Source organism: Micromys minutus (genome assembly GCF_963924665.1).
Source record: "Micromys minutus genome assembly, chromosome: 11".
Lineage (NCBI taxonomy): Eukaryota > Metazoa > Chordata > Mammalia > Rodentia > Muridae > Micromys > Micromys minutus.
In genome coordinates, this window is record NC_137980.1 from 24358579 (window position 1) to 24384899 (window position 26321).

The 26321-nt window shown below is 40.8% G+C and overlaps 1 protein-coding gene across 1 annotated transcript in view; it reads right to left on the bottom strand.

Annotated features, from left to right (window-relative positions):
• Positions 1–2396: 2396 nt before the first annotated feature.
• BRDT (bromodomain testis associated) overlaps positions 2397–26321 on the bottom strand; it is a gene marked incomplete at both ends in the record, with an annotated part of 41335 nt that continues 17410 nt past the window's right edge. Inside the window, 12 exons of the mRNA XM_080925732.1 lie at positions 2397–2465; positions 7021–7203; positions 7898–8107; positions 9171–9268; positions 13608–13782; positions 14487–14548; positions 22535–22726; positions 22792–22917; positions 23024–23304; positions 23522–23694; positions 24790–24978; positions 25783–25911. Of these exons, the coding sequence (XP_080781858.1) occupies positions 2397–2465; positions 7021–7203; positions 7898–8107; positions 9171–9268; positions 13608–13782; positions 14487–14548; positions 22535–22726; positions 22792–22917; positions 23024–23304; positions 23522–23694; positions 24790–24978; positions 25783–25911 (1887 nt within the window). The remainder of the gene's footprint in view (positions 2466–7020; positions 7204–7897; positions 8108–9170; positions 9269–13607; positions 13783–14486; positions 14549–22534; positions 22727–22791; positions 22918–23023; positions 23305–23521; positions 23695–24789; positions 24979–25782; positions 25912–26321) is intronic.

The window sequence follows — 26321 nt, forward strand, 5'->3', positions numbered from 1 at the left end:
AATAAACATATGCTGTGAGCAATTATTTGTGTTAAGGTTTTACTGCTGTGATCAGATACCATAATCAAGTCAACTCATAAGAATGACATTTAATTGGGCCTCACAGGTTCAGAGATTCAGTCCATTATCATCAAGGCAGGAGCATGGCAGCATCCAGGCAGACATCTGAACGCTGCTAAAAGCCTGGCTTCTAGGAAGCTAGGACGGGGGTCTTAAAAGCCCATGCCCACAGTGACACACCTCCTAATAGTGCCACTCTCTGGGCCAAGCACATACAAATCACAACAGCAATCATTCTCTAATTAGATTTAAGTCCCATCCTGGAAATGGAACCCATGCTTGGCCTAAGACTAGATAGGCCATGAGCTTAAGAGAAAACCACAGTGCTGTTTTGCTAAGGGAACATGGCAATAAACTGACTCCTAGTGATATTCTGTTATACTCATAGATTAGTGTCTCTCTCAGCCATCACATGAGAAACTTCTTCCTGGAGTAGACAGAAACTAACAAAGATCCACGACTGGACTATGTGTGGAGAGGGAGAGACTTTGGAATACTCAGTCCTAAGTGGGATGTTTCATCAAACCCCTCTCCTCAAGGTTCAAGGAGACCTATGGAAGAGAAGGCAGCAAGATTGTAAGAGCCAGGGGTGATGGATGACCACAGGAAGCAGTGTCCTCTGGTTACAACAGGACTGACATGTATAAACTCACTGGTTAAGGTCTGATGGGGTCCTACTACTGAGAGGGGTGAGTGGACACAGATCCTGCCCATAACCAAGAAATTAGCTGCAAATGACATCTGCTTGTAAAGGAAAAAATTAGTTTCTTCAGTGAAGTCTTGCTGGGCATATTAACCACTCTTAAAGAGAGACCGAGACCCAGCAGTCAGTGGACAATGCAAAATGACCTTGGCTTTTTGTCTGATATTGTCTGTTTGGGTTTTCCCTGGTCCTTTACTTTTATATTATGGTTTCTGATTTTGTATTTTTATCATTTTGTGTGTGTGTATGTTTCTTGTGCTTTCTCTTTGTTATTTATTTACATTATGGTTTGTTTGCCGGTTTTCCGGTGAGAGAGAAAGTGTAGTTATGTGGGCGGGAACATCTGGGAGGAGTTGAGCACAGGAAAACTGTGATCAGAATATATTGTATAAAAATTTTAATTAAAAAGTAGAAAATAGGTACAATAAAATAGCTATCACTTTAATTCTGGCTGTTTCATGAAAGCAATACCATCTTATTCTCTGTCTCTGTCTCTTGATTCTTCTTGATCAAGGTCTGGCTATGACCAGAATCTGAAGCTTGCTATGTGAACCAGGCTGGCCTTGAGCTATCAGCAGTGCCTCCTTCTCTGCCTCAGCCCCCCACCCCAAGTACTGGGGTCACAGCAGGTGCACACTGCCCTGTCTGGACACACTTTGAATTTGTATTCTAGATCATATCACAGTATTGCCTTAATCAGGCTATATTTCAAATGTTCAAAGGTTTAAACTTTTAAAAGAGAAGACACATGGCTTAGACATTAATGCAGTTTGAAAAATGACAAAACATCAATGTTCCACAGGCTATAATTCTCCTAACTAGGCAAATATTCATTGCTATCACCTACACATTTTAAGAAATGTCTGACACATTCCTACAGAAGCTTGCATATACAATATTTACTATTATTTTGTTTAAAATTTAATACCTTTCAAATCATAGCTAATATTACTTTAAAACAAAAGGCAGTATGAAATGCTTTTGGATGGAACCAGCAGAGAATCTGACACATCATGACTCACATGGAAACCAAATATTACTTGTTAGAAGCTCTGTTAGAATTCTGACAGCAGACACATATCTCTTTGAAAAGTAAAAAACTCAGTCAGGCATAATGACACACTTCTGGAGTCCAGCACGTGAGAGCTAAGGGCAGGAGAATCAGGAGATCAAGGCCAGCCTTGGCAACACTGCTGAGTTCACCAAAGCCAGCCTGTGTATATGAGACACTGTCTCAAACAAGGACACAAACCAACAAACAGGTTTACACAAACAGCAAAAGTTAAAAATTCAACAAAACCTGTTTTATATACTTTTATATATTCTTCCTTTTTCTTCAATCAGATGATCCCTTTTAGACTTAGATCAGGACTATAATACATCACTGACAGTCCTCTTTAGAATGAATAAAATCTATCCACTTTTAGAGGTCAAAATTACAAAACTTTTTATAAATTATGTCATTAAAAGAATATATTTCTTAAAAATGTAAATGAAAAATATTTAATTATCTTAGGGCAGTCAGAGCACAGTTTGTGATTGACATTCTTGTGTTGAGTAATCACTGTAGCACACGCACTGCAAACATTTTTACCTTTCATTTAAAGTTGATAGTTAATTTACAAACTGAGTTTTAATCAAAGTTATTTTCAAACATTGTCATAATGTCGCTTTGAAGAGTCATATCAATGGTACCCGCCATCTGTAGAAAAGAAAAGATTCTAATTAGTTTAAGATTTATGACTTTATTACAGCTATATACACATAGTTATATATTTGAAAAAGGTTCATGCAAAATATAAATAACTAACTTAATGACCTTATCTATAATTTTTAATTAAAAATATAGATGATTCCTTTAAATATATTATCCATGTGATAAAATGCCACAAGAAAGTGAATATGAAGTTCAATTCTCCACTAAGAGCCTCTCTCTCAGTACTTAGGGAGTGTTGCTAAGATTGCAAGCTGAAGCTGGTGGGGATGGCAAATGCCCTTGGAAGGCAGAGGCAGGCAGATCTTCAGTTCAAGGCCAGCCTTGGTTCGAGTACGCTGCCTTGCTTAATCCTGTAATCTAGGAGGCACTAGGCACTAGACACAGTAAATTGCTTTAACCAGGTTGGAATGATTGCTCAGTGGTTAAGGGTGTGCACTGCACAGACAAAAGACCCGAATTCTCAGCACCCGTGTCAGATGGGTCACAACTGCCTGTAACTCTAGCCAGGCAGATTGACTCATCTGGACTCTTGGCACACACACACACATACACACACACACACACACACACACACACACACGTACACACTTGTAAACATACATGTACTCATGTGCATCACACACATAAATAAATAAATAAAACAAATATTTTTAAAGTTTAATGTAATCCTAAGCAATACAATCCCTGTGAGAGAACCATAATATATAAATCTAAAAGCTATGAGCTTTCACTGATTCTGGCACTAATTGTAATACATTCTACCCAAGTGTGTTCTTCATGAACATGCTTCATGTGAATATGCTCACACTGCAGGACAGTACTAGGAACAGTGCTCATTTACATATTAGCTATCTTTGAGAAATGAGCTAACATGAGAAAACATGGTCAATCACTGGAAGTGTGGTTGCTATATTCTTATACTTCTCTTGTCGTGCAACTCTGGAATTCATTGAGAGAAAGCTTCAGTATTTGGTATAGATTTAGCACAAGCTTTGTACACGGGAATGAGTGACATGTGAAGGGCAGTGGGGATGCACTAGCAAGGGAACACACTTCCAATGACAGCCTTCAAGGTTCTCTATCACAGGTAATGGCAAACAGGAAAATGTAAAAGGGTTCTGTCCCTCCGAACAGTCATAGGTCAGTGAGATGTAAAAGCCCTAGTAGCTAGTCATTTGGCTTCTTGGATGTGAACTGGAGTTTTTGTTGGCTGTGTAGGAAGACTACAGGGCTGATGATGGAGACTGACGTGATGTGGACTTTGGGGTGCTGCTAAATGTCCTGAGAAGAATTTAGGATATTGGCAATGCCATCAGGCCAAGCTGGGTTATTAGGGGACACTGAACTCTAGGAAAAGTACTAGAAGGTGACGAAAGTCCGGACTTTGTAAATCTTAACAAGAGGACTCAAGAATTTTTAATAAAAAGTTCCCCATTTACCTTTCCAAAAGAAAAACAATCCCTGTAGGCTTAGATTTTTTAAAACCTACTTCTAATAAGTGTTCTTAAACATTTTGACCCCCACCCTTCCAGCCCACCATCCAAAGAAAGGGGAGAAAAGATGGTAAACAGGACAAGGAGATGTGGACCTGTTTAGAGGTAATTTTGTGAGGTGACTTTAATTTCCATTTGTCAGAATACCAACAGTCTAGTTAGTGATGCCAGGATACCAAACACAAATCAACAGCGGTGACATGATCCAGCAGAAACAGCCAGGCCTTCACCTAATCAGCATGGGTCTGGGAAAAACCAGAACTAGCGGTTCTCTGCCATGTTCCTCTCAATGAAGAAACAATCACTGAAGACTCAAGACCAGTGAAGCACTGCAAGGCTAGAACTGCAGGTTTCTAATCACTGTCTACTGAGTTCTACTGATACTCTCTCCAAACACCATGTTTCCTCCCATGGGTCTTGCCCCAGCAAAACACCACATAAGTCTGCCTCAACAAGATACCATGTGAGTCTCTATTACATGATACATCCCAAAACTTTCTCTTCAAATCCCACAAATATTTGAAAACAAACAACAGAACATGTCTACCCTGGCAGAAGTTCTACCAAGGCAGTGTTCTACAATAAACTGAACAGAAGATGTGGGTCACACTCATAACAGGTGTAAAAGTCTGGCTTGATCCAAAGCACTATAAAGAGTAAAGCAACCACTGTTTAATGTCGGTCATCTCTGATTGAGGCCAAGGCTTCTAATCCTAGTATTTAAGCTGAGGCAGGAGCACGGGAAGTTCCAGGACAACTTAGGTTACATAGCTGAGGTCCTCTCTGAGAAGAAAGAAAGGAGAGAGCAAGGTAGGCAGATTTTCATTTGTTGTTTCCTAGGAAGTTAACATGTAATAAATACCACAACTAAGAAGAAACATTTAAACATAGGTATGCACAATTACAGTTGTAACTCCATCAATAGATCCTTCAGACAAATATTCATAAACTTCAGAGTGAAACTGTGAGGTGGATCAAATGAACTCGGGATCTACAGAACACTCCATCCAGTAGCAACAGAAAATGTGCTCTTTTTCATACCTGCTCATTTAACTGGCTTTTCCAAACCAGATCACATTTTAGGCCACCAAGAAAATTTTAACAAATACCAAACCATGGAATAATCTCTTGTGTTTAATCAGATCATAATGGACTAAAACTAAAAGTGAGTAGCAAGAGAAATTGCACAAACACGTGCAGACTGAACAATTCACTTTCAAATGATCAGTGAGTTAACACAAAGTCTAGAATGAGAAGAAAATGAACAGACTTAAGAACTTGAGAGTATCATAGCAAACAGAACGCTTCAAGATTTAAGCACAGGACAGTGACTGTTCAGGATTATAGCCTGGGAATTCTGGCAAGGCCTGGCAAACACAATTGCTTTAAACCAACAACTGAACATCAGTAAGCACAGGGAATGAGAGTGGAGAGACAGTCTACAGAATGTCGAAACCTGCCAGCTATTTATCTGATGAGGGACTGCCACTCAGAACAGACAGATCAAACACTAAAAGGACAAATAATTGAATGTGCGAATGAGGAAAGCCCATCTAACCCATAAAGGAGAAGATGAAACAAGACTGAATGGCAACAAATGCAGAACCAACGCTCAGCCTCTTCTACCACTGTGGAGCCAACACTACACTGACATTCCATCTCACCATAGTCATATGGCAATCAGCAAGATCGCAGGTATGTAGAGAGCCCTAAGGAATGCTGAGAATATAAATTAGTAACAACATTATGGAAATTAGTCTGGATGTTCTTAAAAAAGAAAAAAAAATAAGCCTACAGTCCTGGCCCTCCTGAGCATATGCCCAGAGGAATCAGCATCACTAGATAACGGACACATGAACATCCACCACAGTCTGGAGCACTATTCACAGTAGCTAAGTGCTCATTAACAGATGAATAGACAACATTTGTCAATATCTACAGTGGAGTATCCCTCAGCTACTAGAAGAGTGGATTCCTGTGTGGGCAGGAAAGCCAATAGAACTGGAAACCATCATGTTCAGCAAACACCAGACTCTGAAAACAAAGAATGGATTGTGCGGAAACTCAATTTTTGTGAAAGTCATGAAAATAAAAGGGAAACTACTTGACAGGTTTGTGGGAAAGGCTTTGCCCTCCATCTACTCTATTGAGATTGGTCTCTCTAGAATCCAGAGCTCATTATTGGTTCTGCGTGTCTAGCTAGCCACTTTCTCTGCTGATTCTTGTCTCAAACCTTCCAGTGTGGAGATTGTAGGAGACTGTGGAGATGCTCACCCTGCATTTAGGTTGGTTCTTGGGATCTGCACTCGTTGCACAGCAAGTGCGTGCTTTACCCACTGAGCCATCTCTCCAGCCCCACACTATGGCCTTAGGGAACTCAGGGTTACAGTGACATGCTGGTGCTGATACTGCTGTTGAAGTCTGTCTCCTCTAGGCATGGCAGACTGCCCTTTAAAATCAGAGCAGCAGCATTATACACATGGGACCCTCACAAGATTGGGCACTTCCTTATGGAAGGGGAGAAGGCTCAAAGGTGAATGAGATACTTCCCCTTTCTGGGGATACAGAAGCAGTTAACTGTTGGAGATGAGAATGAAGTATACAGATGCCCAAAAGCTGCCATTTTCCTATACATGACCCTCACCCACGCCTGCTTCTGTGAACAATTCCAGTTACACTCATGGGTTCATCAAGCAAGATTTGCCTGGAATGGTGTTTTCAGACGGGAGGAAACAGACATGTCATGCAACACTTGACACAGTAGGACCATGACAGTGCCAAGTGCAGTTGCACTGAGCCTGTGAATGACAGCCTCTGAAGCTGAATCACCCGAGTCCTTGCTGTTGAGGAGAGTTGTATGCTATGTGCTGTCCCCTAGAGAAACACTGACCAGGAAGGCATGCCCTGTCTGATGGGTCTGCGGTTTCTTAGGGTAGTAACCATGAGCCTCCTGTACAAGCCAGTTGCTTCCTTTATGTGCTCACTGTAGAAATGAGGGGTGGATGTGCCCTTCCTTTCTTAGGCTTAGCGAGCTAGCATGCACTCACCGCTTCTCTTCTCCGACGCTCCTGCTCTTTCTCCCTTGCTAAGTTCCGGTCTTTGAGAAGCCATGGCTTGCTTATGTCTTGAGCTTCCGATGGTGATGGTGGCTGCTGTTCATTCTGCTCTTCTCCGTGAGACTTGCCTTGCACTTTATTTGACAAAGATTCTAGAGTCAATCCACTTCCAAGCTCCCTTAAAGAAATAGGATGGCTGAAAGTAGGTTTCAAAATCCTTACAATTTTTATCATAAAGACACAATTAAACAACAGAAATCCATGTCCTGGGTTCCCGACTGTCTAGGCATCCTTCTTGTTTTCCCTTTCTTCCTTCTCTTTTTCCTCCTTTTTTGACAGGATCTTATGTGGCCCCTATGTAGCTAAGGATGACCTTGAACTTCTGATCTTCCTGCCTTCCCCTTGCTGGGATTACAGTCGAGTACCACACTGGGAATCAAATCTAGGACCTCGGCCACGTTAGTGAACATTACACTAACTGAACTATATACATCTCTAAAGCCCTGAACTTTACTTCTGAATGACAGGTTTTACATGGGTTAGAATATATTAACAACAAAAGGGAAAGGTTTAGAAAACCCTGCACACAACACAGCATTGTCTTCCAACAGTAGAATGGAAAAACTTGAAAGACAGTTCTGGGAAATAAGGCCATTATAATTTGGTAACATTTACATCTTTACTAGCTTGATTTCTTTGCTATTTCTGTCTTCTACTAAGTAGATACAATAATTTAAAGAAATATAAGATATACTTTTTGTAACAACAATCTGTTGTGTGTTCTACTAGGCAACTAAACCACACTAAGTTGACAAAAGGCAAGTACATTCCCTTGCCCCCCAAGGCCTCACCAACACCAGTAAGCCACAGACCTCTGATCTTCTTGAGATGCTTTTGGGTCCTTTGCATTATGTTCCAGGTGTTTCCGCATTTGCTCCTGTGTCCGAGCCTTTACTTCCTTTTCTATGGCAGCTTTTCTAAACTGGTTGAAAAGCTCATCTGAAGATTTCAGTACACTTGATGCTTTCACGGGCTTTCCTAAACTTTTCCAAGAGTCTGCATTCTTAATCTTTATATCCTAAAATGACAAATATTGATTCAGCTTATGTTAGATGTCAATCGGATTTTGGAAGGTAAATGTTATCTTCTGACTTGGTAATAGAGCAGGCTAAGGTTGTAAAAGTCTTCATGGACTTTAACTTTAGTTGGGAAAAACAGATATTTAAACTCTATCTAAGGTCAAACTAAAATAACAAGGTTACAAACGATTTCAATGTAGTTTACTTCTGCATGTTAACAGGCTAAACTGCTAGATAATTTGCCCAGACAATTATCTTAAGAAAAAGTAAAGCTGGGGCTGGAGAGATGGCTCAGCAGTTAAGAGCACTGACTGCTCTTCCAGAGGTCCTGAGTTCAAATCCCAGCAAACACAGGGTGGCTCACAACCATCTGTAATGGGATCTGATGTCTTCTTCTGGTGTGTCTGAAGACAGTGACAGTGTACTCACACACATAAAATAAACCTTTAAAAAGAAAAAGTAAAGCCGAGGCTTCTGCTCTGAGTACAGAGGAAGAAGAAAAGATGCAGTGTATTCAAAGTTTAAAAATTAGTCTCTAAGGCCTGGAACAGGACCTCACAGTTAAAGAGTCCCACACATCTAAAAGTCGAGAGCTGCCAGTGTGTGCTTTGAAGGAGAATGGTCTTTCTCTCTCTCTCTCTCTCTCTTTTTAAATATGAGACTGGCACATTTTTGCCACTTTATTCAACTTTGACAAGTCAGATAAATCTCTCTGTATTTGTAGTCTGAAGTCTGTACACATTTCTCTATTCTGCCCCTTTCTTAATGCTTTACCAAGTAAATGTCCCCAAAACACTGAGAAATTAGTAAAAATTTTCTGTTTCCAGAAACTAAATTGTGACTTTCAACTTAATATTCCTTATAACTGGAGAATGGTCTCTTATGCAAACTAAAAGACAGTTTGATGGCACAGCCACACTCAAAGGAAGATACTGATTACAGCGGCTTGAGATACACAAGCAGAAGTTCTGCGTAGGGATCTAATCTTATTTAAGTTAGTATTTGACGATCTCATTAAATCCCAAGTCCTCTCAACATTTTCGAACAATCACGCTATTTTACCTTCTGCACAGGAGCATGCCAGTCTGGCTCCGGCACTGTGTGACTCTCAGCAGAGGTGTGCACCACAGGGGAGCCATTCAATACTCGTTTGCAATCACCTAGAAGCACATACTCTTTAGAAAGGAATAATACAAGTACTTCAGGGTACTGATCTGGAGTTTAATTCTCTTTTCCTTCCACGTCAGACATCATAAAAATAAAATAGCCAGATATAGTGGCATACGCCTTTGATCCCAATAGCCAGGAGGCTGAGGCAGGAGGGCCATAAGTTCAAGGTCTGCTTGTACTACTTATAAGATCCTGATTAAGAAAAAAGAAAAAGAGAACAAAATAAGGAGACACACACACACATACACACACAGACACACATATGTCTATCTACATATATATGTATATGTGGACTAAGTAAAATAACTAAGCTTCAATATGCCTTTGTTATGTTATCTGTTGGGTTATAGTATAAAAGTAAGCATTTCTCACTTGAAGTGACCTTGGATTTTTTGTCATTGTTGTTGTTTTGGGACCATGAAGGGTTGGCATACTATGATGTTGAGCAGGCCTGTTTTCATGATAAGGAGCTCTCCAGTTTGTAGGCTGGTTTCACTTCCAGAGGCTAAACTAGCCATAAAAATTCTGCTTTCCCCCTGGTAAGCCAATGAAAGGCTTCCAGAGAGGCAGGACATGACACTATCTCGGCAGCCAATAGAGAGCCTAGGACAATGGATACTATACTACCAACCTACCAGGCAGAATGTGCCAACTGGTGCTGTGGCTGTCACGGGGGCGACCAGCAGCTCTCTGTTATCTAATGTCTGTTCATATCTTGCAGTGTAAACTTGGTCAAAAATTCATGGTTGGGAATAACGAAGACCATAGAGGAGAACCTACAGATATCGTGTTAAACGGTCATAATGTCTTCTCATTATTTATGTTTATACATATAGATATGTGCTCTCAACTTTGGTCAGGAAGTCTTTCTGTAGTGGGCAGCAATGCAGAAAGACATATAATTCTTCAAAGTGCAGAGAATACACGACTCTGAGCGCTCAGCTCTAAATGGATTATATGCCAATTTCCTTCTCAGGGAGTGGCATGGAAGAGGTAGTGACAGGGATGGGTAGGAGCACAGTGGACAACTGTCTTCTAGACATGACTCAGAAGCTGCATTCACAAGCTCACAATGGTTATCTGAACAAGACCTGCACAAGATCAAGCTGGTCAGCATTCAGCATAGAGAACAGGAGCTCACAAGCCCCACCCCTAGCAGAGGAGCTATGGGCAGTTGATAGCCGCTGCTGTAGAGTCATTGTTTGGTGATGTGGCTACTGATGGGTGCCATCTGTCAGTGTGCACCCCACAGCAGTCAGCACTGACCGGACTCTGTCAATTTAGAAGAGGAAGATATGAAATTGGGAGGAGACATGCAGGGAGAGGTTCAAGTGAATTGGAGGAGGTGTGACAGGACAGATCTGATGAGGTTTGATGAGAGCTAGAAACAGAACACAAAGATAATGTGACACTGTCAGAGGAGGTAAGGGTTCAAGACCTTATGTTTAGACCCTGGACACCCAACACATGAGAACTTCACACGACCCTGGACATCCGACACACATGCACTTCTTAAGCTCAGGTGGGATGGGAAAGGAAAGTGCAGAACTACATTCCTTCTGAGCTGCCACCAGACTTAGGAAGTAGAGTGTGTGTAGAAAGTAAAAATTCTAGAATGATTCTCAACTATAACGATAACAGTGTGGTTATCGTTATCACTAAATAAAAGGGAAAGATTAAAATCTGGATGTTGGAAGGCTGCAGATGGCTCAGCTGTTAAAAGCACTGGCTGTTCTTCCAGATGATTGGGGCCCAGTTCTCATCACCCACACAGTGATGTATATAACTTTATATACATATCTATAACTCTAGTTCTAGGGACTATGACCCTGTCTTCCAGGCTCTGTGGGCATTAGGCATGTACATGGTACACAGACAAACATACAGAAAGACACACATACAACATAAGAATTAAATAGTAAATAAAGCCCTTTTTAAAATCTGGGGATTGAAAAGCAGGAATTTGTTTTTACATGATTTGCAGTGGTTATGTGATGTTTAAATAAAGATCTCACTAGCGTTTTATAAACATACATGGGGTTAGATATATTTGAATTGTGCAAACAACAACAAAACCCCAAAGATTTCCCAGATGCAATCTCCAGCAGGTTGTCACTCAGCCTTTCCGTCTATCTAGAGAATCACAGGTGGGTAAGCAGGGCGGCTGTGGTCAGCACACCACGGAAGGCCAGCAAGTCTGAGAGGAATGCTCTGTACTTAAATAGAAAGGGAGCAGCTGGCCCATACCAGAGGCACACACCTGTTTTCCCAGCACTTGGGACACTGAGGTAGGCAGACTGTGAGTGTGAGAATAATGTGGGCTACATACACAGTACAAACCTGTCTCAAAAAAAAAAAAAAAAAAAAACCCCACAAGTTAAGGCTATCAATCAATGGTATCTAAAGGCAGTCATAGCAAAGGTAACTGCAGGAAACATTCAGAGAAGCGGGATGATGAAGAGAACAGGGTCACTGAAACCTCGAATGGCAGTGAGGGTCCATCTGGGAGCAACACTGTCATGAAAGTGATGACTCTCCTTTCTCTGGAACCCTCACCTCTGTTCCTGTGTGCTTCCTGTCTGTGAGCCCATGCTGACCACCTACCATAACCAACACAGTGCCTCATGGTGCAGTGCTCAGCTTGCCTGAGAGGTGTCTTTCCACCTTTTACTTTTCCTTTCTTTTGAGCACTCACTGAAACATCTCATTGTCTCCCCTTCTGCTCTCAAGACCTACCCCTAGCTTCCCTTTACAGATCTGGCACTCTCACTGCCACAGCCCAGGTTCAATTCCAGGTCAGGGAACCAGTTGGGAACAGACGGAGCTGCCAGCCACCACCTAGCCATCAGTAGGGTAGGTTGTTTTTAGTATTACATGCTGCACCTGCCTGCCTTCCTTCCTGCCTGCCTGCTTGCCTTCCTTCCTTCCTGCCTGCTTGCCTTCCTTCCTTCCTTCCTTCCTGCCTGCCTTCCTTCCTTCCTTCCTTCCTTCCTTCCTTCCTTCCTGCCTGCCTGCCTGCCTTCCTTCCTTCCCTTCCTATAGCTTCCTAAATTACAACCAATTTATCTTCATTACTTGTGGCAACACTTAAATGATGTTAGACTCTTTAACCCCAGATGCCCACATCTGATTTTTCTGGTTCCAGCTGGAAAGCTAGATGAGCTCTACCTCAACTTCTGCCAGCTGTTAGATTGTGCGTCAGGTCAACTCAAGTCTCATACCTCCTGCTACAAAACCACCTTCCTATGCTCACAGCATTAGTTTTGGTTGTAGCAACCTTGACTTAGACTACAAACTCAGCTTTCTTACCTGGTACTGACTAATCAGAATATCTCCAACTTAACCCACTATTTAGTAAGCAGCAAATTTTTTTTTTTTTTAAATAAATTTTTTATCGGCTCTTTCCCCAGTGCTAGGAACTGAACCTCAGGCTCATGCACGCCTGTGGGTTTCTTGATCTTTTTTTTTTTTTTTTTTTCTTTTTTTTCTTTTTTTTTTTTTTTTTTTTTTTTTTTTTGTCACGTTTCTGTTTGAAGTTCCTTGTTGCATAAAAATTAAAAGTCAAAATGCTATGGTAGTCTGAAAGAAATGGTGACCCAGAAAAGCCCTACGTTCTCATTCTTCTCACAGGAGGTAAATGCTCGTCCTATGACACACTCCACCTGCCTTAGCTGGTCCACCAATCTGCCTCGTTCTCTCTGGTTTATGGTTGACTCAGTTTGTAGGGTCTTTTGCATTCTGGGGGTGGGGAACTGGGAATTGAACTAGAGACCTCATATATGCTGATACACTCTACCACTGAGCTACAAGCATGGTACTCAATCCATGTTTTTCTTGATTTCCATTTTTTTCTCCTCAAGAATGAGCTATAATTTGAGTTACAGACAAAACAGAGCAGCATGGAATCTCGCACCAGAAGCAACAAGAGAATCGAGACCTCTGTGCTCCTCCCAGGCTGGGGTTCAAGGCCATCCCTGGGTACACACTGAGGTCAAGGAGAGGCTGGAGTGTGTTTGCCTCTGACAAAAAGGAAAACAGAAAACCTGCTTTATGCCCCCACTCCACTGCAGCCTGCTTTCCACGCGGGAGAGCAGTGTTTACCAAAGTAGCTAAAATATGGTTATGCTTGGGGAGGGAAAGATTTTTCTATACACCCACACCAAATTTCGCATAGCTTGCATAATTGTGAGAGCTTATGCATATAAAGCATTTCCTGGACCTGGCTCATCCAGTGATCCTTGGGTGTCTAACTCTGACGTCACCACTGTGTCCCCACACATGGCCTCCAGAGTCCATTTTCAGCCCAAAAGGCTGACTTGTGTTTCTTACCTGAAAGAGGCTGAGTCTGCACAGATGCAGTGTTCTCCGTGGCCTGCAGATGCTGTGACACTTGGCTACCAAGCATCTGCTGGGAGTGCTTCCCCGGAGCTCCACATGGCGCTGAGCTCTGCTGAGCAAGGGGAGCTTCAGCAGAGGCTATGCCTTGCACAGAAGACTGTAACTGCTAGACAAAGATCAAGTTCTCCTTTAGACTCTAACCACACAAAGGCATAATTTAGAGAACTGGAACACAAGACACAAGCAGCAGACCAACGATGTTTTCATGGTACCTTTAGAAAATGCATTACACCTGAAGTCACACAGTTCTGCTAGGGCAGACCCTGTAGATGAGAAGGGCAAGGTCTAGGAGGAATAAATTCCTTGCTGGATGCCTATGATCTTGGATCTCCAGAGCCCTGGGGGTTGCCTTCTTCTTAGTTTTTGTCTAGAAGTTTTACACAGGACCCTTCACAACCCAGTATTTATACCAAGGAAGTTCCTCTACATTCACAGCCTTAGGCTGAGCTGAAGTTTCTAAAACTTACTTTACTAAACTGCTTGACTTATAGGAAGCCAAGTCATGTCTATAGTCAATGGCCTTTGGGAGGAAGTCTTTGAACACCTAGCTAATGACTGAAAACAATGACTTTTTAATAGAAACAAAATAAGAAATGTTTTATTTCCCTTTTATTTTTAGTCTCTTGCTATATAGCTCAGGTTAGCCTAAATCTGTGTTCCTCCTTCCTCTGCTTCCTCAGTGGGGACACTATTTATGTGCAAAACCACACTTACCAACCTTGAAAAAGACACTGTAAAGAAAGTTGACTACTACACTGGCTATTACAACACACACCCAGTTTTACTGCTAAGAATAAAGACTCAACTTACCTTTGTACTTTCTTTTGGAGGTAAATCATTCTGTTTTACTCCAGTAAATTTAGGAAATATTTCTGAAAACATATATAGATAATTATTTCAACATTTTTAAGCTTAAAAGAAAAGCCCTACCAAGTTAGTTTTTCTGTATTAGAATTAAAGCAACATGAAACTAAGAACCCACCAGAATGACCCCCAGTCAGCAGACATCAATCACAGGTAAAGCTTTCAAGTAGACAAGAGACCAAGTTCAGGAGCTCTGTGACAACGTGACTATAGTTGGTAATATAATACATATTTGAAAACTGCTAACATAGTAGCTTTTAAGTGTTTTCAACACAGAAAATATATAGTGATAAATATAAATGTTGATGTGATTGAAAGATGCATACATACATCAAAATCATAATCCTTTTTATTATTTTCCAAGAAAAAAGAAGAAAATATCACTGAGGCTAGTGGGGGGAAAAGAAAAAGCTTATTTCAAAAGAATGTCTTTAATACAAAATTCTTAAAGTCACAGATTCTGCCCTATTTAAATTAGCCTACTTTTGTTTAAATGGGAAAAGTTATTTCTCCAAACTTCTTTGTTCAGAATGAAATAAACACCCATTCAGAAATTTCACTTTGGGTTATGTTCAGTCAAAAATCCAAGTGTGCTCTTTGACTGTAAGGAGCTCCGGGAGCATTTGAAAAGAAAGTCACAAACAGAGCTCAAAGTTTTAGACATGGCACCAATTAACTACACCATCGAATGAGCCGTAAGTGAAGCCCCATAAGGCTTAGGTAAAATCACGGAGAACTGACCACAAGAGAAATTCACGTTAGTTATTATATGCCAGGGCACAGTGGTGCATTTCTTATATGTGAAACATCTGATGTCCTTACTGAACTCCAAGATCCCTACGATAATGACCATCTGCCTGAAACATCCTTGGCAGTCTGAACTAGATGACAACAGATAGGTCTTCTCTTTGTTTGTTTTCACAGTGTCTCATAGCCCAGGGTGGCCTCAAACTCACTACGTAGCTGAGCATGGTCTGTGTGAGCGGCTCAATCTGTGCGCAGCCTTCTCTATCACCTGCAGGCCCCCAGACAACCAGTGTTTCTCAGGGCCTCCTCTACCCCCAAAATATCTGTGCAGCTGACATTGGAAGTAGAGGCAAATATAAGAAGCCCGTCGTAGCACGGCAGGATTCCTTCTGTTTACTGTGCCAACCTCCCCAGCACAGGCTGATGCCAGGCGGTGACGCAGAAGACTGGACCCACCACTCCAAGCCGGCTGTCATGAACCACGAACAGTATTTGGTTCAGGTTCAAGGGTACCAAGGCTGGTCAACATCAAATGTTATTCAAACTTAAAGCATTCTAATTTAATAATTACCTTCTGCCTTCTGAAATGCCATCAGTCTCCACTGGATGTGCTACTGTTCTTTCCTCTCTTAAAATATGTGATGCTCGACACTGTTAACATTGCTAAATGGCACTCAAAGCTGCGCTTTAATTTAAAGAATTCAAGTATTTAAAATGACATGAACCAGTATCACTCAGCCAAGACTGATTTTAGTGTTGGGGTTGGGTAGATGGGTCATGGGGAGAGACTGAACACACAGGGCAGAGATCCAGGACTCCTTCACACTTAAAGGAGAAACTACAGTTTCAGCTTTGAACAAAAAACAAAAGCACATTCATTAATATAATAACATACATATTCATTAACATATCTTATTCAAGCATGCACCTAAACTACAATGTCCGACAACACAAACACCTTGGTGAAATAAAAATGACATGGTATATTGGTGTTCTGCTGAGAAAAGCTGAAGGATATCTTCCTTAGTTTTATGACACATAAAACTAACACTTAGGCTTATAAAAATTCGAACCTCGAGATCTGAAGACACTAGCAAGACTTTCAACATTACCTCATTCATACAGCGTGCTTAGCACTGCACTACAGCGGTTTAATACTTGAAAGCTTTATTCACACATAAGCAAGTAAGTGAGGAGAGCCTATGGTTCAGTACTTGGCTTCTGATTTTAATCTTGGCAATTAGTTCCCTGGACCATGGCGAAGTAAACTGCATTTCTGGTTTTAGGAATTAAAACATATATGCACATTTTCACTATTAAGCTTAACATATTTCATTTAATAATAAAGATCTACCAGATTTGGGAGACATTATCTATTAACACTAATTTCTCTGACTATATCTATGCCTACATTAAGAAACTCACATCTAGTAATGAACATAAATCATGAATCAAACGCGTATGATACATGTTGTGTTTGAATTTCACATCTCTCAAAAACTTAATTTAAAATTTTTGTTACAAAGTTTCTATTCTGAACTACACAAAAAGCTTACTAGAGTTGAAAAAAAAAAAGCTGAAATTGGTGAGGAGTCAGTTAAAAGGTAAAAAGCACCCATTTAACTATCAAGGTACTGATAGGTAATGCCAATGCACCAGAGACACCAAATGTCACTAGCAAGCCAGTTTGGAGTAAAATCCCAAGAGGCACCACAACGCAAAGCCAGAGTATGACGTCACACACAGAAGAGATAGTTAGCAACATCTCTGATATTAGAGCAGCGAATCAGATCCATTCTAAACGTCTGCAGAAATGAAGGGCTGAATTGTTGGAATGCAGCTGCATCTCACTCCACAGAGACAGCAGGCCTTGAGGAATGGAGGGACTTGTCCATATCACATTCTAGTGGTTTACAAACACTGACAACCAGTCCTACTAAGCAATTTGGTTCCTTTAAAGAACGTTTAGCCATTTTCCTTGTGTTTAGTAGTTCTTTAACATTAAGAACAAACTAGTCATAAAACTTGCTCCTTCTACAAAGATTTCAACTTGAGTCAGAAAAGGGAAAGCCACAAAACAACAAACAACTACAGTTATTCTCAAATATAATAAGCACCTTAGAAGCCTTAAATATTGGTTACTTCCTACATATGACTATTTGCCAGTATATACATATGTGTGACATGTGAGCCTGGTGTCTGCAGAAGCCAGAAGAGGACATCAGATCCCAGAGTTACAGATGGGTATGAGCCACATGTGGGTGATGAGAACTGAACCCAGGTCCTCTGGAAGAACATTCAGGGCTCTCAACTGTTGAAACTGTTGAACCATTCTGTGGCTGTATCACCTCCAATTCCTGGTATATTTTAAAGAGCATCAATCATGCCTGTCACCCTGCCCATTCAAATCCAGATTTAGACATAGTATTATAAAAAGCTTTTAGTCCATTCTAATGTTCCTGGTCAGGACATATTATGCAGTTTGGGCTGGCCTAGAACTTGTTCAAGGATGACCGCCTGCCGTCACAATCTGAGTGTGCAAATCAGAAGTGAAATAGGCCTGGATAAAAGGGCTGAGGCCCTCTTGCTCGTCTTTCCCTCCTCTTCCCTCTCTGTCCCTTTCCCTCTCTGTCCCTTTCCCCGTCCCCTCCCCCACCTCTCTCCATCTGTTCATGGCTGGCCTCTCCTCCTTTCCCTCCCTCTGTCTCTACTTCCTCAATTCCCCTCCCACATGCCCTAAATAAACTATTCTGTACTATTAGATAAAGTGCTAAGGCCAGTGAGCCATAGGGTTATCTCAATAACTCAAATATATTCCGCTTTATCATGTCACCCAAGCATGATGAATGTCACAACTGTCTGAACAGCCCCTACCTGAGCACTAGGGCAGCCAAACAAGCTATGCCAGAATTAATTTTATTTTGAAGTCTCATCCATATCATGAATCTTACAGTTGGTACTTTGACAGACATAAAAAATGAACTTAAAGGTTTTATATTTGTACCAATGTTTAATAAATGTTCTTGATTTATCTGTACATGACTGTTTGCAGATGTTGATGTCAGTCAAAAAAATTTAAATGATCAAATTGCATGGAAATTTGCAATAAAATTTGCAGTCTGGTCTGCAGGTTCTCATATTTATTTTAGAAAGATTTGGGATTTCATTTGCAACTTTTTTTCTTGAGACAAATAAAATATCTTGCTTGGAATGATAATTAAATGACTTTCCTAGATTTTTTTAGCAAGACTTTCCTTGGAAATCTGTACTGTGTAATTAGTACTTCTTAGCCAAGTGAAAATGAGCATTTTTTTTTTTTAAATGTACAAAGGAAGTTTCAATGTAATGGGCAGTAGCTCTTTGGGTGGTTCAGAACAAACAGCCCTGAAGCTACATAAAACACTCATGTGATTTCAGTAGTGCCTGTGCTGGCTAGCTTTATGTTAGTTTGACCAAGCTACAGTTACTGGAGAGAAGTCAACTAAGAAAACACCCCCTATTAAAATCAGGCTGCAGCCAAGCCTATAGAGAGTGTTTTTTAATTAGTGGCTGATGGGAAAGGGCCCAGCCCACTGTGGGTGGTGCCACCCCTGGTCATTATTATTATTTTCTATAATAAAGCAGGCTGACTAAGCTATTCCTGCCTCCAGGTTCCTGCTCTGGTTGAGTTCCTGTCCTGATTCCCTTCCATGTGGCAGTGTGCACCAAATAAACCCTTCCTCTCCAACTGCTTTGGTGCCGGTGTTTTTACCACAGCAATCAAAACCCTAACTAGGACATCATTTTTAAAAATCTTGCCACACCTAAATAGAGCACTATTTCAGAGAAACCAACCCACAATACAGCAAGAACAGACACTTAACAAGAGGAATCTGCCCTTGCCTGTTCTGATACCCAACATCTAAAAGGTTTGGACTAAAGGAAACAAAAACAAAATTGCTATAGTCTAGTAGCCAAAATTATCCAGGGAAAAACTGCTGTAGGACTGAGCTGTTGATACCTTTATACTGCCAGGGAGGGGGAAGCTGTGGGCCCACCTTGAACTGAGAATGGACAGGCAGTTAGCAGTTGGTACATGGGAAGAAACATTCCTCAGTGGGTAACCACCAGCTTTCATCCTCAATGGCACTCACTGGGACACACGCACAAGCTCACACTCAAGCATACATGCACAAGCACACTCATGCATACTCACATGCAAGCATACACACACACAGAGAGAGAGAGAGAGAGAGGGAGAGAGAGAGGGAGAGAGAGAGGGAGAGAGAGAGAGAGAGAGAGAGATAGAAAGAAGGGGCAGCGGTTGGAAAAAGAAAGGGAATGAACAGAAGTGAAGGGGACACAGGTGAGTATTATCAAAATATGTGCATGTAGAAAAATATCAAAATAAACCATTGTTAAATAGAATTAACATATGCCAATAAAATGTTAACAAACCCAGTATAACAAGCATTAAAATGTAGATAAATTAAAAATATAATTAGCTGTTTAATAAAAAAGTATATATTGTCCCCAAAGCTTTCAGAAAATTGACTTCTATTATTACCTAGACTCTCAGGATCATGATACCCACCTGCATCCATTCTGAACAAATTACTATCAATTATAAAGTCAGCATCTTACTGACACTTTCAGTTAATTTCTGTTTTATCGAAACAAGGTTTTATCACTTGTTCGTGCTGGCCTCAGCTCCCTGAATGCTGGGGTTACAAGTACCTGCCACTAAACCTGGCTTTATTCTTATTTGATGTTTTGTTAATATACCCAATTTTCACTTTCTGAGGGGGTAAATAACCCATTTCCACCAAACAATAAAAGTTGGCAACATGTTTGTCATCTACTACTCGAAACTGCTGTATACACTATCAAGGACAGAGGTGCTTTCATTATTTTTTACAAAAATATTGCATTAATGGGGGTCTGACTTATCTTTTCTCTCTAACTTATAATCCTACTTAAAATTATTGTTATTTTCAGGGAAGTAAAAATGTTCTTAGTTTATACATTAGAAATTAATAAGTTGTATGGCATTTTAAAGTATTTAGTATTAGTGAAGTAGTTATTAGATATCAGTTTAATATTAAAGTATTAAAAGAACAGGAGTTTGAGTCTATCCAGGGCTACACAGTGAGATTCCATCTCAAAAGCAAAAGACAATTTCAGTGCCTACTGTGAAGACAAACTGATCTCAGTGTAAGAAGTCACAAATGATTTGTAAGATGGTCAAAACAGACACACAAGCAAACAAACAGAGTTGAGGAGCACATGTACCTGGGTGGTTGAATAGATTTCCTTGTATATTGTATAAAACCTGGGTTCACACTACAGTGCCAAGAGAGAGGATACACTTTGTTGCTTTTATTTTAACTATATATTTTTAAAGTTTCTAGAGTAATCTACATGTGCAGGCTTACAACCTATTGCTTGAGGGTCATAAATGTAACTTGGAATTTTTCCAGTACTCTTTTATGCTCAGAAGTCAAATATAAGAAATACTTTATAATAAAGCTCCCGATGTCTTTAAAAACATATCAGAATGACAAATCCTAACCAAAACAAACCTTCTGTTGAACTTTACAAAATTGTTCTGCAAGTTCAAGAATGGCTTAGGCTAAAGCACAAGTGCCAGACCAACCCAGGAAACCCAGTGAGGACATGGCTCGGTGCTGGAATGCACGGGTGTCTTAGTCCTGCCACCACAGAACCAGAGCAAAGCTCTCTGGAAAACATGACACTAACCATGAATGCTGGTCTTCAGATACAAATTCAGCAATGTTTTTAGGATTAGAATTCTGAGTTTGAGCTGTACCATTTTAAGAACATATAGACGATGATAAACATTTTGTTCTCTTCAAGTAATATACTAGAATGTTATATCAAGAGTTGGTGTGGAACAGCACACCTGTTGGAAGGCAGAAGCAGAAGGATTGCTGAGTTCAAGTCCACTCTGGCCTACAATGTGAGGTCAGGCTACACAGTAACCAAAGACAGTCAGTGAAGAGGAAGGAAAGAAGGAACAAAGGAATGAAGGAATGAAGGAAGGAAAGAAGGTGCTATACCAAAAATCTCTATGTGGTATTTTTTCTAACACTCAAAGCATTTATTAAAATTGTTAAGGTTAAATTCAACTAATAGAGTAATAGTTTTATCCTACAAATAAAAGACAAGGTGCTGTAACTTATTAGGCCACAAATGCTTTATTAGATGAAATTACAATGGTTAATTACAATTTAGAATACTAAATGCAACTTGGATATTTTCCAGTATTGTTTTATGCTTAGAAGTCAAATATAAGAAATACTTTATAGTAAGAACTCTAAAATGATTTTTAAATGTATTAAAATAACAAATTCTAACCAAAGTAAAAATTCTTTAAAATTTTACAAAATTGTTCACACTACATACTCAGAAATGTGAAAACCAAATGCAGTGACTAGCTCCACAAAATAAATAAATAAAAAAAAAAAATAAGTAAATAAATAAATAAAACTAAACCAAAGGAAACCAGAATTACTGGAAGCAGACTGTGACTACAAACTGAAAAAAAAAAAAAAAAAAAACTTTACACGGGAGTTTCTGTGGGGTTCTTTTTAATTAAAAAGAACTTAACCTCACAAGAAACATCCCATTAACAATAAAACAAACTGCCCCGTGCTCTGCATTTGCTGCTTGGTTAAAATGGAGCACCAGTGATGGCGTGCACACGACCGCACGGCGGCTATACAACTAGTAATGGAAAACCAAAGAAAACATGAGCCACCTTGTTTAATACAACTGACAAACTGCACAAGAAAATGTGGTACTTCTATGTTTTTCTATATGAAAGGTGATGATCTATAGTTAAGAAACATAAATTTAAAAAATACTCTATACAAATTTTGGGGTGAGTGGCTTCTTAATAAGACAGTTCAACTTAGAAAGCAGTGTCCAAACAGGACATACTTCACATCAGAGTGACCCAAAGTACACTGGGAACAAACACACTGAGATGTCCCAAATAATGTTTTCATTAAGAAGTGAAAGCAGCACTCACTGCTTTTCTATCTCAATCTCCTACATCTCCTAAGAGACCTCCCAAGCAGGCCCAATCACGTCCTTTCAACATGGTATCTCTTTTAAGGAAAGAGTGAGGCTCTTGGTGCATTTTACTAAGGATGCTAGCTTCTAAAGCACAGGTCCTCCTCTAAACATTCTCAACAGGAAAAGGCCACTCCCCCCACCACGGCGACACCTATGAGCCAGCTAACCTGGTTCCGAATCGCTGCTGTCGGAGGAGCTAGAGTCACTGCTGCTGCTCGCGGACCCCGAGCTGCTGCTGCTGCTACTACTGCTGCTGCTACTGCAACTGCCGCTGCCACTGCTGCTGCTGTCGCTCAGACGGGATCCACTCACCAGCTCCGGGGGCGGCGGCGGGGGCGGGGGCGGCGGAGGCTTCTCCACTGCAAAAGAGGGAGCGTTAACAGCGGTCAGGGCTCACGGGTGGGCGGGAGAAACCGCCACCTACCTTTTGCTGGACGTTTCGTTTGCCGTTTCCTACAATTCAGCTGATTGTTGACGTCCAGCAACCGCCTCTCCAGCTCCAGCTTTTTTTCAGAATGGAGCTCCTCTTTAGACCTGACAACCTTCTTTGCTGTGAGAGGAGGAGCAACCGTGAGTGCAGGGAGGGGCCTGGAGGTGGGGCGGGGCCTAGAGGCAAAGTGGGGTGGGACCTAGAGACTGGGCGGGGCCTGGCCTACCGTGGGGCTTCAGCGACCTCTTCCTGAGACAGGCCAGGACATACTTCTCCAGTTCTCTAAGTGTGGATGCCTTCAGAGTCTCAAAGTCGATCTCGATCTCGTCAGGGTTGGAGTTTCTCAGGGAAGGCTCCCTTGACTGTATTATATGAACTATTCGACCAAGCTTGTCTCCAGGCAGTTTGTTTATGTCCAAACTCAGCTGCCTTTTCTCATCATAGTTCATAGGCTTCGCATTGTCTTCTTCTTCCAATTTCAAAAGTGGCTTCTTCTTCTTTGGTTGACTGTAACAAAATTATATATTTGTTTCCTATTTTTAAAACATATTTTTATTGATGTGGGAATTTTATACAATGAACCCTCACCACACAGGCATTAGTTTTATCTTAATCAATTGATTAGTCTAGGCAGGGCGAAAGAACCAGGACCTTACATAGACTAAATGTGTGGTCCTTCACTGAGCTCGCCTTCTAGGTAGACCCATTCACTGAGCATGCTTACCTGCTCTTGGCCTTCTCCTTTTGCTTCATTTGTTTAGGTTTTTTCTTTGGGTTCTCATCTCTGTTATTAACCTTTTTCCTTTTGGGTGCCCTTTTAGACTTCTCATTCTTTTTCTTCAACTTACGCAATGGAACTTGGGACAGAACTTGTAGTTGCTGATGAACAGCATTAAGCTGGGAAAGGAAAAAAATAAACAAAAGCCTTTAAACATTTATGTATCTAAAGCACTAAAGACACCAGGAAAACATGTCACTCCAAAGTCACGCCACCCTTTGTGAAACTCATTTCCTGTTCTGTTTCCTTCAGGATTTTGCTTTATTTTGGAAGTTCAGTGTTTTGAAGGACATACAAATAAAAAAAATAAGCAAACTGTGTAGTATAATATAGTATAGAAATAATATCAATACAGCCCAAGAATATTTAACATTTCTCAGTGTTAAAGTTTCTTTCAAAGGATATATATAATATATTATATAAGATGCATTATATATATATATATGTGTGTGTGTGTGTGTGTGTGTGTATCTGTGTGTGTGTGTGTTCACATATGCACAGATGCCTGTGGAGCTGGAGTTACAGGTGGTTGTGAATAGCTTGACACACTAGGAACTGAACTCAGGACTCTGGAAGAACAGCCAGTGCTCATCACTGCTGGAGAGATAGTTCATCTCTCCAGCCCTAGTCTTCAGACACGACCTCAGAAAAGTTACTTTTTTATCACAGAAAGTAGCAAGTGACCTCGTTTTTAAAATATTCCACATTATACCATAAATCACTTCAATAAGAATCAAGTACTCAGACTAGAAATGCAAATAGAATTGTAAATAATTCCCAGGCATCATGGTGCACACCAACAATTCCAGCACTCGAGAGGTGGAGGCAGAAGGAGCAGAAATTCATGACAAGGCAGGTATATGAGTCAGTTTCAAAGAGAAGAAGGAGGGAGAGGAGGAGTTAGAGAAGGAGGAAGAAAAGGAAGAGAAGGAGGAAGAGGAGGAGGAAAAGGAGGAGGGAGAAGAGGAGGAGAAAGAGGAAAAAGAGGAGGGAGAGGAGGTTATAGTGCTCTAGACTTACAAAGCATATAGATATTTAGGTAGGAAATATTAAACATGGCAAATATGTCAAAAAGTAACTAAAGCTATAGACATTAGGTGATGTGACTAAGGCTAGACACATTAGGTGCTGTAAATATAACAGCTGTAAATCTGCAAGAATTTCATCAGACTAGCAGCTTGGGGACCATCAACACTTGCGTCATATACGGCCACCTGCTCCTGAAGCTTGGCAAGATGCTGTACTCGTTCATCCTCAGAGTCTTCAGAAGAGCAGTCCCCCGAGGAGGCCTCGCTGCTGCTCTCTCTACGGAGGGCTTTTGCACTGTTTGTTGTAAGGTGACACGCATGCATACTCTCAACAGGTTCATCAGGAATCTTGGCAAAATGCATTTCAAAAACATCCTATAATGGAAAATTAACCTGTTCACATTTTTTGGTTTATTTTGAGACAGAGTTTTACCATGTCCAGGCTGGCCTGGAGTGTACCATGTAGCCCAGGCTGCCCTGGAACCTGAAATCCTCCTGCCCACATCCAGAGTGCTGGGGTTGTAGGCATGCACCACCTGGTTTGATTTTCTCCGTTTCTGATTTAATGCAACAAGAACAACTTTAAAAGTACACATGGACACGTCTGGGCAGACTTCTTTAAGACACACCAGAAGAAGTATAACATGATATTTCTGTCTGCACACATTGTGGGCCTCAGCACACTTCTGCTATGTCTTTTGGCAGGGTCAACCTCTGTTCAAGGGCAGGGTAGTTAAGGTCAGCCATGTCATGTACAATTCTAACTTTCAGTGACTCAAGACTGGGCCCTCTCCTGAAGCAGGACGGGGTTCAGTCAGTCCCACCAGGGACCTCTTACCCTCTTCTCACTAACAATTCATCCATTTCTCTCACACAGTAGGCAGCTTCCTCTAAAACCTGTGCTGCTAAAGTTTACAGCCAAAAGGATAACCCCTCGGTAATACGTATATACATTACTTAGGTAAACCCCTCGGTAATACGTATACATATTACTTAGGTAAACCCCTCAGTAATACGTATACATATTATTTAAGTAAACCCCTCAGTAATAGGTATATACATTGTTTAGCACTATTAAGAACAAAGGTTAACAGTTGTCTCTTGAGTTATGGTTCAGAAATATTATATATACATATATACTATGGAAAGATGAGCGCTCAGGAGTGAGTAAAACCTCACCTGAAGCATCCTAGCCATCGCGACAACTTCATGATCAGGAGGATTATACTTGTAGCAGTTCATAAACATCAATCTGACATCTGCAGCAAATTCATATGCATCCTTGTATTCTTGATTGTCCATTTTCCCCTGAGTTAAGGAAAAATTCGAAGGATTCACAAACAACTAAAGTCAATTCACATGAAACAATTTACATGTACTGGGAAATGAATAGCACAGAGAAAATATTTCAACATCTGGGTAAGATGTTAGCCTAGACATTTGCTTCTGTGCATGTTGGGAGATTTAAAACAAATTCTTAAAAAGACTTCATTCCAAAGAAAGGAAGAATTTTGAAGATTCAGAAATGGACTTAAAGGGCAGCTTAGAAATATGGAGAAACAGGTAGGCAACAAGATGGGAAAGAGCAAAAAGAGCCTGAAGCCAGACACAGGACCAGCATTATGGTTTCCTACTTGAGGAAGAAGTAGAATCTACATCCAAAAGACAAGCCAGCAGCTCCAGTGAGAAAGATACAGGTGGTTCTACCCACAGGACAA